The sequence below is a fragment of the Vairimorpha ceranae genome, assembly GCF_000988165.1.
Source record: "Vairimorpha ceranae strain PA08 1199 chromosome Unknown NODE_10, whole genome shotgun sequence".
Lineage (NCBI taxonomy): Eukaryota > Fungi > Microsporidia > Nosematidae > Vairimorpha > Vairimorpha ceranae.
This window is the reverse complement of record NW_020169305.1, coordinates 79961-91783: the sequence shown is the minus strand read 5'-3', so window position 1 is coordinate 91783 and position 11823 is coordinate 79961. Positions and strand designations below refer to the sequence as shown.

General features: G+C 28.5%; 5 protein-coding genes across 5 annotated transcripts; 2 read left to right on the top strand and 3 right to left on the bottom strand.

Moving 5' to 3' along the window:
* Positions 1-437: 437 nt before the first annotated feature.
* Positions 438-611, bottom strand: AAJ76_1000091173 (hypothetical protein; the record flags this gene model as incomplete). The annotated part of the gene is made up of 1 exon (XM_024473549.1): positions 438-611. One exon carries the CDS (start codon positions 609-611, stop codon positions 438-440), a length of 174 nt encoding a protein of 57 aa, XP_024331643.1.
* A 2159-nt stretch (positions 612-2770) lies between these two features.
* On the top strand, positions 2771-3106 carry AAJ76_1000089013 (piggybac transposable element-derived protein 4-like protein; the record flags this gene model as incomplete). Its single annotated transcript, XM_024473548.1, has 1 exon — positions 2771-3106. One exon carries the CDS (start codon positions 2771-2773, stop codon positions 3104-3106), a length of 336 nt encoding a protein of 111 aa, XP_024331642.1.
* A 604-nt stretch (positions 3107-3710) lies between these two features.
* On the top strand, positions 3711-4034 carry AAJ76_1000088073 (piggybac transposable element-derived protein 4-like protein; the record flags this gene model as incomplete). Its single annotated transcript, XM_024473547.1, has 1 exon — positions 3711-4034. The coding sequence occupies one exon, from the start codon at positions 3711-3713 to the stop codon at positions 4032-4034; it is 324 nt and encodes a 107-aa protein (XP_024331641.1).
* Positions 4035-5725: 1691 nt separating this feature from the next.
* AAJ76_1000085924 (hypothetical protein) lies at positions 5726-5860 on the bottom strand (the record flags this gene model as incomplete). Its single annotated transcript, XM_024473546.1, has 1 exon — positions 5726-5860. The coding sequence occupies one exon, from the start codon at positions 5858-5860 to the stop codon at positions 5726-5728; it is 135 nt and encodes a 44-aa protein (XP_024331640.1).
* A 1106-nt stretch (positions 5861-6966) lies between these two features.
* On the bottom strand, positions 6967-8304 carry AAJ76_1000083480 (hypothetical protein; the record flags this gene model as incomplete). The annotated part of the gene is made up of 1 exon (XM_024473545.1): positions 6967-8304. One exon carries the CDS (start codon positions 8302-8304, stop codon positions 6967-6969), a length of 1338 nt encoding a protein of 445 aa, XP_024331639.1.
* Positions 8305-11823: the final 3519 nt, after the last annotated feature.

Here is an 11823-nt window from a genome sequence, read left to right as displayed (position 1 = left end):
TTTCCCAAACCTCTTAAAAAACATTTTTTTACTTTTTTGTCAGCCTTTGATTTACTTAATTTAAAGACAATACTAATCATTTCTACACTTTCTATAATTTTTGAAAAATAGTCTTTTATAGACACAAAATCTTTTTGCTTTACGGTTTCTAATTTAGCAATGTACACACCCTTATTCTCAGAAGGAAACTAAATCAACAGTATTTCTTTCTTCATCTTTTCATAAGAATTTGTAATAAAAACTGCTATTATAGTAATCATCATATATGAGGTTGTATAGTATAAATCTCATTTGTAAATCATCCAGGTTATTGCGCTCTGGAATTTGCTCAAATCTTTTAAGCCACTGTAAATCAAGGTCATCTCATAAACTATAAATCATTTTAGCATTTTCTTTAATTTCTTTATCAAATGTGATGAACCTATCACTCATTATCATTAAATTTCTGCAACCGAATTTGATTTGAAGTGTTGCAAAGGAATGCGACCAATCTTAAAGTAATACTCTAATGAGCTTAAGACTTTATTATTGCCGCTTGTTCCCTGCAGGCTTTTAAAACAACTCACATTTTTATTTAATAATTTATTAGAGTTTTTCTTTGCAAAACTCATGGGTTAATATTAAAAATTATTTTTTTAGTATAACTGTTTAAATAAAATAAAGATGTGGTTGTAATACTACTTTTAGACAACAAATTTCCCATTTCTTATTATAACTCACTTTTGAAATTTTTAAGACCTTTAAATAACTAAAAAAAAGAAAGCACATTTTTGCAGCAAGTGGTTTTAACAGTATAGACAATGCTTTTGAACTGGTTTTTTTATGATTTGACATTAAATACAATACACGATAGTTTTCTGGTTCTCATATTGCAACCTTGCTGTTTTTGGCAGGGTGGGATTGATAGAAAATAAAATGAACTGCGAATTGTGTACCGAGTTTATGTGCCTCATTTCATGTAAACAATCTTAGAAGGCCGTGTATGGTTATATTGTAATAAGCATGGTAAAAAAACGTAATCATCTGTCCGCCCAAAAAGCTTTTTCAATGGTTTAAAAACTTCCAAGAGCAATTTTTCTTGTATTTTTGAAGTGGAAAGGATCTACAGAATTAAAATTTGCGATGAGCTTGGTCTTAATAAGAATACAGTTTCAGATCGGTGCTTTATATTGCGCGAAATATTACGGGCAGTTTTCCTATACCGCAATGCCGAGGTTGGTGGATTAAACGAAGGCGGTTCTTCAAAAGAAGTTGGAATCGATGAGTTTTTATTTTTCAACGCAAATATCATCGAGGCAGTTTTAGACAACAATGTTAGGTTTTCGGAGCTGTGGAGAGAAGAACATTTAATGCACGATTATTTTCGGTACCAGATAGAACAAGATCAACTTTAGAACAAATTATCAGAGAATACATACTTTCTGGTTCATATATTTTCAGCGGCAAGTGATCGGCCTATTCCTTTCTAGAAAACGATTCTGATTATGTTTACTCCTCTGTAAATAATTTGAAAAATTTTGCTGATTCTTTAAATACAATAACCCATACCCAAAGCATTGAGTATTGTTGGATGCATTGTAAAAAAGCTATAAGAGAACAGTTTAGTAGATCTGAGCGTTTAATACATGGTTATGTATACGAGTTTATGTTTAAAAAGGCTTGTGCTGATTAAAGAAAAGTTTTTAATGAACTGTTGATAATCATTATTCGTATCAACAAATTGTATAATATCGCGAACCCGGATCACACCCTAGCCGCAGCCGCACATAGTTCGATTCCCGGCAGAATCTTTTTATATCGAAAATGAGATGTTTTAAACGCTGCAATTTACTGGGCTTACTAAAAGTTAAGTTGTAAAATATGCTAAAAAATACCTTTTATGGGTTTGTGTAGAGATATTACTGTATCTAAAGTTTAAAATATTTGTATTGCGATTTTTTTATCATTAAATTTTGTATTTAGATAACATAAAATTATTTTTTAAAAAACAAAGTAAGGAATTATTTAAATTAAAACATTTTTTAAGTACTAAAATAAACTGCATTTAACCCTTTCCACTTCAACGTCGAGTGTCACCTGACACTGATTTTGTTCCGCCAGCTCCACCGTCGAGTGATACTCAACGTGGTGTAATACCTCTTTTTGCGGGAAATTTCAAAACAGGTGGGATTTTTGTTACTAAAATGCTTGAATCACGAATGAATGAAACATATTCTAGAATTGTAAGATTCTATAATTCAATAAAATTTTATCGATGATACACAATAAATCCAGTTGTTATCGCACCGTTATATGTTCGTGTCGTAAACAATTTATCTCTGTGCATCGTCGTGTTTGTTTTCATGCAAAGACCTGTACTGTCTTATAAGGTGTGAATTTTTCTGGCGGATACGACTGTGGCAGAATTAATTCGCTGTGGGGCACGGACACGGATTGATGGTGCAACAAGTAACGCGTTTTGAAAGTGGTGATCGGTCGATTATAATTGCATATAAGTATAAAACCCTCAATACTGTTATACATAAAAAAATAGAACAAAAGGCGTCTAAAAGGACAATAATCGAAAATATAGATCTAATTGAAAACAAATTTGAGAGTAGTGACGATGAGGACTATATGAGAGAGTTGGACAATGTATTTAAAACTTATCAATGCGAAGACGAGTGTAAAAGCAAAGATAATATCCCTTAAGTTCCTGGACCATCGAGGAGGAGAAAATCTGATCTAAGACTATTGGCTGCCACCGTAACAGACTCGGATTCTTCCGACGATGTTTTTTCGAAGAAGGCCCAGAGTTCGTAGAATTAGTAGTGATGAAAGTGTTTGTGATGTTCCGATTGCGGACCATTCTTCGTGGGTGGATGTTTTAAAACAAGGTAATTATTGTCCAATTATTGATTTTACAACAGGCAGTAAAGTTACTGGCCCACAAATTCCAGTATTTTGTAGTACGCCTCTTCAATTTTTTCAATTATTTTTTACCGAAAAACCAATAAGGAAAATTGTATCGGAAACAAATAAATATGCTGCTAATATTTTAGCTATAAAAAACATATCTAAATATTCTATCTGGAAAACGTGGACAGATGTTAATGAAACAAAATGAAAGCATTTTTGGGTGTTGTAATCAACATGGGTCTCATCGAAGTTCCAGAATTGCAAAATTATTGGAGTCAAGCTTTTCATTTCAGTCTTCCATTTTTTGGCAGGATTTTTTCGCGAAGAAAATTTGTGCAAATATTTTAGACATTGAATCTGGAAACAATACTAACAAAGAATCGGGAGCCCATTACTAGAGCACAAAAGGTGAACAATTTCCTTGTGTATATCGAATCCAAATGTTGACAACATTTGTACCCGACAAATATTTATCAATAGATGAATCGACTGTGTATTTCAAGAGTAGAATTTCATTCTTGGCATATAATCCAAAAAAGCCTACCAAATGGGGACTACACGTTTATGTGCTAGCTGATTTCCAGACAAGCTACATCTATTCTTTTGTTCCACATTATGGAAAAACATCAACCGATGGACTAATAAAGCTAGAATTGTCATTTATCAGTTGAATTGTATTACATCTATACAATAATCTACTCATGTCTATACCCGAAGCTGCAGGATACCACATATTTACAGATTGATTTTATACTAACTTAATTTTGGCTAAGGAACTATTTGAAAATAAATGCTTTTTGACCCGCACAATTATGCCTAACCGAAAAGGACTACCACAAAAAATAAAAAAACCCAAGTTGCCGAGAAGAAAAACAATTGGTTTTTGCAAAGGCAATACCCCCACACTAGCTTGGTGTGATACCAGAGTAGTAACACTGCTAAGCACTTTTTATACATCAGATTCACAAACTATCCAAAGAAGACTTGCAAAAGCAAAAAGAGGAAACATAGGAAGTCGTACGCCAAATAAAACAATACGAGCGAAAGTAAAAAAACCTATCGTTATAGTTAATTATAATGAATACATGGGCAGTGTTGATGTGGCCGACCAATATACTTCTTCGTATGCTTTTTAAAAAAACACTCAAGTGGTAGAGAAAACTATTTTTCTTGGGGCCAGAGGTCTCTATTATAAATTCATATGTGTTGTATAAAGACTGGAGCGTAAGAAATGAAAAGGTAGCAATGAGTCATAAGAAATACAGACAAACGTTTCTCATGTCACTCATTGGAGACTTTGGGACACCCGAAACAAGTCGCAGAACAGAGGTTGCGGCAGATACAGAACAACGTCTCGATACACCCTTCACTTTATTTATTTACAACCTGGGGGGAAGTACAAGGGTTATGCTGTGTGTTCCAACCGAAAAAATAAAAGGGGGAGAAAAGAAACATACTATTTTTGCAAAACATGTGAGACAAAACCTTCGCTTCATTCTGGGATTTGTTTCGAAAAAATAACCCACCAAAAGGGATTATGAAGATTAAAATTTGGAATTTTAATATAGTATCATGTAATTACTCATAAAATAAAGTATATTAAATAAAAAAACCGTTTTTTTTTTACAAAAAACAGTAAAAGTAAAAAAGCGTAATTTTGGCGTGGAGCTGGTTGGATAAAAACAAAAACAGCCTTGGGGTAGATGGGGTTAATTGTTCTTTTTATTACGTTGGCTATAGATGCTATCTCAGTTCTATCTCCATGATCAATTAGTAGTCGATTCTCAGAGAATTTTTTATTATAGCTGCAGGATGAAAAAATGGGTCAAATTTTAAGCGTTTGTTTGTTTGTTTGGTTGGTTGGCATCAAAGTCTTTTTTTAGAAAAACATATTCGCTTACATTAAAGTTATACACAGAATTATAAATTGCCTTTTATCAATTCTTGCAAGATACTTAGCACATATAACTACTTCAACTTCACTTACAACTTCTTTATTATTTTTTTTTCTTTGCATGAATCTGTTTCTAAATCAGAAAATATAACACCATCATTTTCAGTACTAAGGACTGTATTAAGCCCTTTGCGCCCATAAAAAAGTTCAAGTGGCAATTTACAAGTGGCAGAATGGACAGCAATGTTGTAGTTGTATACAACAAGATCAATATACTTTGTCCAACATGCTTCCTTTACGTTTTCATCTTTGGCATCCATTTGTTTAGCTATGGCTCTCGTTGATGTTTGCTTAAAACATTCAATTTGATTTTGTAATTGCGGGTGTCTAACTCTGCCACGAATCAATTTTACGTTAAACCAAGTACAAAGATCGTTAATCACAGAATTAGAAAATTCCTTTCCATTGTCGCATTGTAAGATGGTTGGTAAACCAAAAGTCAGAAAAAGTGATTCTAATGCATTGCTAACTTCCAAAGTTACTTTAGATTTGTGTGGATAAGCCTTTGCAAATTTTGAATTAACATCAACCACATCAAGAATCCAACAAAAACCTACGTTTTTTTATAACTCTTAAGGCCGATTAAGTCCATCATAATGTGCTCAAAGCGGTAGGTGGCCGTAACATGCTTAAATGGCTTTTTCTGCTTTAAAGGCTGTGATGTTTTACAAGCATTACAGATTGCAATAATATCTCTCACAATAGTTCTGGGTGTGGTAAAGAAATAGTCCTTAAATAATTCATACATCCTATTATGGCCGTAATGATTGGTATCATGAAGTCATTTAATCTCTAATGCCATAATATCGACCTGGGTCTTGTAGAACACTTTTTTGTGCAGTCCTTCTCTAACATTTAAGTAGAGCGTGTCATTTAGTACAGGAAAGTGTTCCGATTTCTTACAAAGCTTAATTCTTGGTATCTACTCAAATCAGTTCCAAACGGCAGCTTTAAAAGGATGGCCATTATTGCATTATATTCCTCCTTATAATTTATAACTGATACCATTAAGGGCTAAAATAAAGAATTTTAAAAAGATTCAATTTTTTTGTTCTTAAATATATTGCAGAATTTAAAATATTTTGCAGCCTACCTTTATTCAACAAATCCCCACTTGTAAAATTTTTTTTTTAAATTTTAATAAAATGTACGTGGCAAGTGTTGCAGTTGGATTTATCTTGGTATATGTAAAAGCATCTGCAGGTTCGATTCCTGTATAAGAATATTTAAGTTTAAGTATAGGTTTTGGAATAAGGACTCCATCTATAATGTAAAGAATATCGACGTTCAAAATTTGTAAACAAAAAATGCGATATGCGGCTGTAGCTCTGGTGCGAGCTGGGCTTGCGAGATTTATTTTTAAAAACTTGTTGTTTATTTTCGACTTAAATGTTATAAAACTTCCGGTACTTTATAGTAAGTATAAGAATCTGACATATTTGTAGAATGTCTAACCCCCTTGTTTGAAATTTTTAAAAATTTTATAATAGTTGCTGGAAGCGTGTCCACTAACTGGCCGCTTAGTCTTATTAAGAGAACGGGTAGTCTTTTTAGACGACTTCCTCTGTATTTTAAACTTGCTACTATATTTTTCTAAGAAACAAATGTTTCGGATTTGAAACGAAAACACCCGATCTCAGAATTCCATTCGTTCATTCGGATTATTGGAAACCAGACGCCTAACATCCAAGAAAAATATCAATTTTTGCACTATAAAATGTTGCGTAGATTTTTAAAACTAATATTGTATGAAGTTTTATTTTGTTTATTCGTTACGCTGTTAGAGATAAAAAATAACATTTACTTTTTTTAAAATATAAAAAAATGAATTTTGCATTTTGGATAAATATTAAAACGCAGAATTTTATATTTTCAATTTTCGAATCTTTTCTATGTATGAATTGCAAAGATCGACACTCGAGTTAAGTTTTTGCGGCTTTTTACTACTAAAATATAATTTATGCTTATATGCATTATAAATATTTTTAGATATGAAAAATATTTTTTTATTGTTAATTTTACTAAAAAACAAATAAATTATAAAAAAGAATAGATGCAATGAGCAACTGTGTTATAATATAGTACAAACAACCTTTGAAAAATTTTAATGTTGATCATTTTTTTTCAAATATTTCTCTTAATTTTGATAGTCTACTGTAAAATGAATTAAATCTTTTTTTAACAGAAAATATAAATCTGTTAACTTCATTAAAATCAGAACTAGAAATACAACAAAAACCGCCATCATAAACACTGTGCAAATTTTTACAAATATATTTAAAAATTAAAAGTTTTTGAGACAGCAAGGCATACTTGCTAAATTGATTATATGCTAAATTTAATGAATTTAAAAATTCTTTCTTATTTTTCTTTTTCCTCGTATTAATTCTAGTTGCACTTATCGTATCTAAAAAACTTGAAAGATTTCTTAGAGCAAAAATTGAATTTTGTTTAAGGTCATCAGAAAGATTAGATATTTCAAGTTTCTTAATAAATTGCGGTATTTGATTTTTAATTTTAAGTTTAAAAAATCTTCTAAATTCACCTTCAGATTCCTTGTATTTTTCAAAAAGTTCGCGCTCGCTAGCTGTAAATTGACTTTTTAGAGTTTCTTTGCTGGTGTTTTTTTTTCTTTTAGATTTCAAAGTTATTTTATTACCATTTGTTTGTATATTAAATATTTTGTTAGTTTTCGGTCTTTTCTCTTTATCTTTTACGTTAATACCATTTCTGTAAGCATTATTAAAAGAAGAACTGCTTCCGGGGTTATTAATCGTAGATAAAATATCAACATTAAATAAAGCATCTGTTTGAAAATCATTTGGTTCATTTACACTATTATTCCCGACATTGTAAGTTTGTTGACTTGATGAAATCAAAACATTATTATTTTTTTCTGAAAAAGTGTTACTTTCCGAGTTAGCATATTGATCTTGCATTAAATCATTTTGATTTTTATGTAATAATAAATTAGTATCATCATTCAAAGATGTATTAACGTAAGAGTGTTCCGCTGTATCATTTTCATTACTGTTTAAATTTTTAAAGCGTGTCGTGTCATCTATCGATTGTTCTAATGTACAACATTGGTTTTTACATACATTAGTAATAAGTGTACTTCTTGTGCAACTGGGTGGCATCAAATTGTTCTCTGCATTGATTGATGACAAAAAATCACATAAATCATAATCAACATCTTCATACCTGCCATTTAAACTTTCTTCTATAAAATCTGCCAAATCATTTAGCAAATTAGAATCAACTGGATTTTCATCTAAATATTTATCTACTGTCTTAGTCGCTTCTTGAAACTTTCGTTGTATACCTACATTTTCACATAATCCTTTATTTTCAAATGCTTTTAAGTAGTTTGATGAATTCTCTAGATCTACTAAAAAATTAAAATCTAATATTGGAGTTGAACAAAAAACTACCTGTAACCAAAATAACATTTAAACGTTAAAATAATTTTAAAATTTATCAGAATTTACATCTACAATATCAATCAGCATTAAACTACTTATATGATACATTAGATTTAAAATGTCGCTCCTAAATATGATCAAAAAAATATATTATCACAAAAATATTAATTAAATTTTTTAGAAATTTATAATGATAAAGAAAAAGTTCTGAGTCAAGTATTCTACAATAAAAAAGATAATGACAGAAATGTGAAATGAATAATAAATTACTAACAATAAAAATCAATAATATGAAAATTGGGTCGCAACGATGTTTATTTTGAACATAACTTTGTAATGACTGAGCTTTTAAAGAAAAATGCTTTGTAATAAAAATTATATTTTAATAAATATGTTTTTATAAGTACTTTTTCATTTTTATTAAATTTAATTAGATTAAAAATAATGATTTTAAGACCGATTATAGTGTAACATAAATAAGGGTAAAGGGTTTTAAATTTATTTGCTTTTCTTGGTTTCGCTGTAAAGGATACTATACAATGCAGAAAGTAAAAAAAAATTAAAATAGTTTTCTGCAATTTACAAACTTAGACTTACGCTACAATTTGTTAAAATGTACGTTTTTTACTCAAGAAAAATATAAATGATTTATTTGCAATCGAAATTATTATATAGTTATTTTTCAATAATTGTCAGAATGCTTTAACTAAAAGCCACTAGAATTAATTTTTAAACATCTTTGTTGTTTAAAAAACATAATTATAGGCATGAAAGCATTTTATGTAAATATTATGTTTAAGAAATAAAAAATATAGTATTATCACAAAGTTAAACATAATTTTATATTAAAATGCTACTATATCACCTACAAATATAAACATTCAATTAAATATATATTTAATATCAGTGTTTGTAAAAAAAAAACAAAAATCTTATGTTTTTTAATTTGTAATTTTAGCAAATTTATACACTTTTTACTCTAAATTAAATAGCTAACGTACAACAAGCGTTACTATAATATTTTAACCGGGTAAGATAAAAAAACATGTAAAAATATTTGTTTTATCATAAAAATTTGAAACGGATTGTAATTATTTCATTAATAAGTAAATACATTTTATATTTTACAATTTTTTTAAATGCAAACATTTTTTAAAAGACGTATAAAATTTATAAGAAGTTTATTAAAGTTAAAAAACATTTTTAATTACTTATGGTTGCAATGGATTATCAATAATGCTTTTCTCTTATTATTTTACCCAGTAAATGGGAAATAAATTGTATGTGAGGAAAAATTATAAAAATATTAATACTAGGTATTAAAAAAAAAAACTTAAAAGAATGCATAGTTCTTTTTTTACTTTCAGGTTTATGCAAAATAATAAAAAAATTTGAAGAATGCTTTATTGCAGACGAGTAATTAATAAAACTTTAGTAAATTGAAGGGCTGCGGCTTGAATGAAAATAGGACCTATAACGCTTTTAACGTCGCCAACTTTCTCCTTTATCTCACTTCTATTGTTAAAAATAATTCTTTTATTAAACAAATTATTGTTGTACATTTTGGTGCCTTTTTATGATAATATTTTCTGTTTAAGCCTCTTTAGTTGTCATATATCTTGTAAAGATGAACTAATTAATATTTTAGAATTTCAGAATAAACAAAAAGTTTATTAAAATATGAAAAAAATTCGTTGTACATCGTTAAAGCTTCAATTTAAATATTAAATCATCTTTAAGGGAGTTTTATATTACTAAATTACAATCAAAATTTAAAAATAAACTTAAGCACAAAATTTTTATTTTTTTTTGTTGAAAGGTTGTATTTGAAATTTTTTAAAATATTTTTGTCGAATTAATCTTTTTTATAAAAAATAAACGCAGATTAAAATAATCTGATTTGTGGTAACTAAATCATTTTTGAAATAATCAAATCTTTAAAAATTTAGTCAAAATTGGACGTTAATTAATGCACAGAAAATGGCGTCATTATATATTTTCTAAAATAGAATCAAAAATATGAGTTTTTTTTGCTATTATCTAACAGGATAGTTCTAGTCTAGTGTCCAAATGTCATTTATTAAAAAAAAATTATTTCTGTTAATTTTTATCTGGGACGTCAGGAAAAGAAAATTTTATCGAATATAAAAACTATTTGTAGTTTAAAAATTTTTTTATAATAGAGAAGCTACTGATGGCGTTTATTACTAATTTGTTCAATGAAAAGTTGTAATGTTGCGTGTAGAACAAAATTTGCGCATCTTTTAGCATTCAATGGTACACATAGCCATTCTCGTCGTTTGAAAATTATAAACAAAATAAAATTCAAATCATTGCTATGGATTTTACTATTGTGCAAAAATTTGCTTTCTTTGTTGGGATATATAACAAAACAGAAATTTTAATGCATTATAGATATCAAAATACTGCAATTTTTGTAAATTAGTTTCCATCTTTTGGTTCCCAAGATCTTTGGTAAAAAAATAAAATAAACTTTTTTCTACCAACACTTGGGTTTTTGCATTAAATTTAAATATAATTTTTTTAGAAACGGAATAATAAAAAATGTCTCTTATATAACGGTTTTGAAAGATTAGAAATTGATATGTGTCGCATTTACAAAGATAATAGGTTAATGGGGATATGGATGATTGATTTATAAGTTATTTTCTTAACAATTCTATTAAAAATATATTTACTTTCAGATTTTGCTAAAACAGATTTATTAGATGTTTTATTACTTTCGAGAACTCTAAACAAAAAAATGTGCTAAACACTATTTAATAGATTTATTAAGATTGGATTTTTTTGCTTTTTGGTGCTTAAATTGATATTATTAAAAATTATTTTTCTTAACCCCAAAATGCTTAAGCTTAAGGAAGACAAAGACCTTTAAGAAATTGAAAATTTTGTTAAAATCCTATATGAAAACAAACTTGTTATTAATGTGGCTACGAAACAAAGAAAATGAAACGTATAAACTTTATTGTTTGTAAGTTCTTTTTTGTAGAACTAGATTCTTCAATTTATAAAGAAACCATTTTGAAGAAACTAACCTTTCGATCATTAAAAATATTAAAATTTTGGACATGTGCTTAGAAGGATCTATATTTGATCTAATTGTTACAAAATCTAATGTTCATTGGGCTACTATTTTCGATTTATGCTCTAAATTGAGAGAATTAAAAGATTTGATCTATTTTAAAAAAAATTAATAAAATTGGCGGGGAAGATAGTATTGTTAAGATCGACAAAAGTAAATTCGAGAAAAGAAAACTGTGGTTATATTTTTTAGATTAATTATTTTATTCTCATCTTAAAAAATTTTTGTATAAAATTTATTTCTTTATCTAACCCCAATTAATTTTACAACTAACAATGAGGAACACAGCCGCAGGAATTTCCACAAGAGACACATTGTAGACCCACAGGGGCAATTTAATAAACATAATCCAGATAAAAGCTTTACCACAAGCAGATTAATTTTAATTGTTATAAAAGTTTTTGAAGAATTTTTAAAAGAGAAAGTATAATCGAGACAAAGTC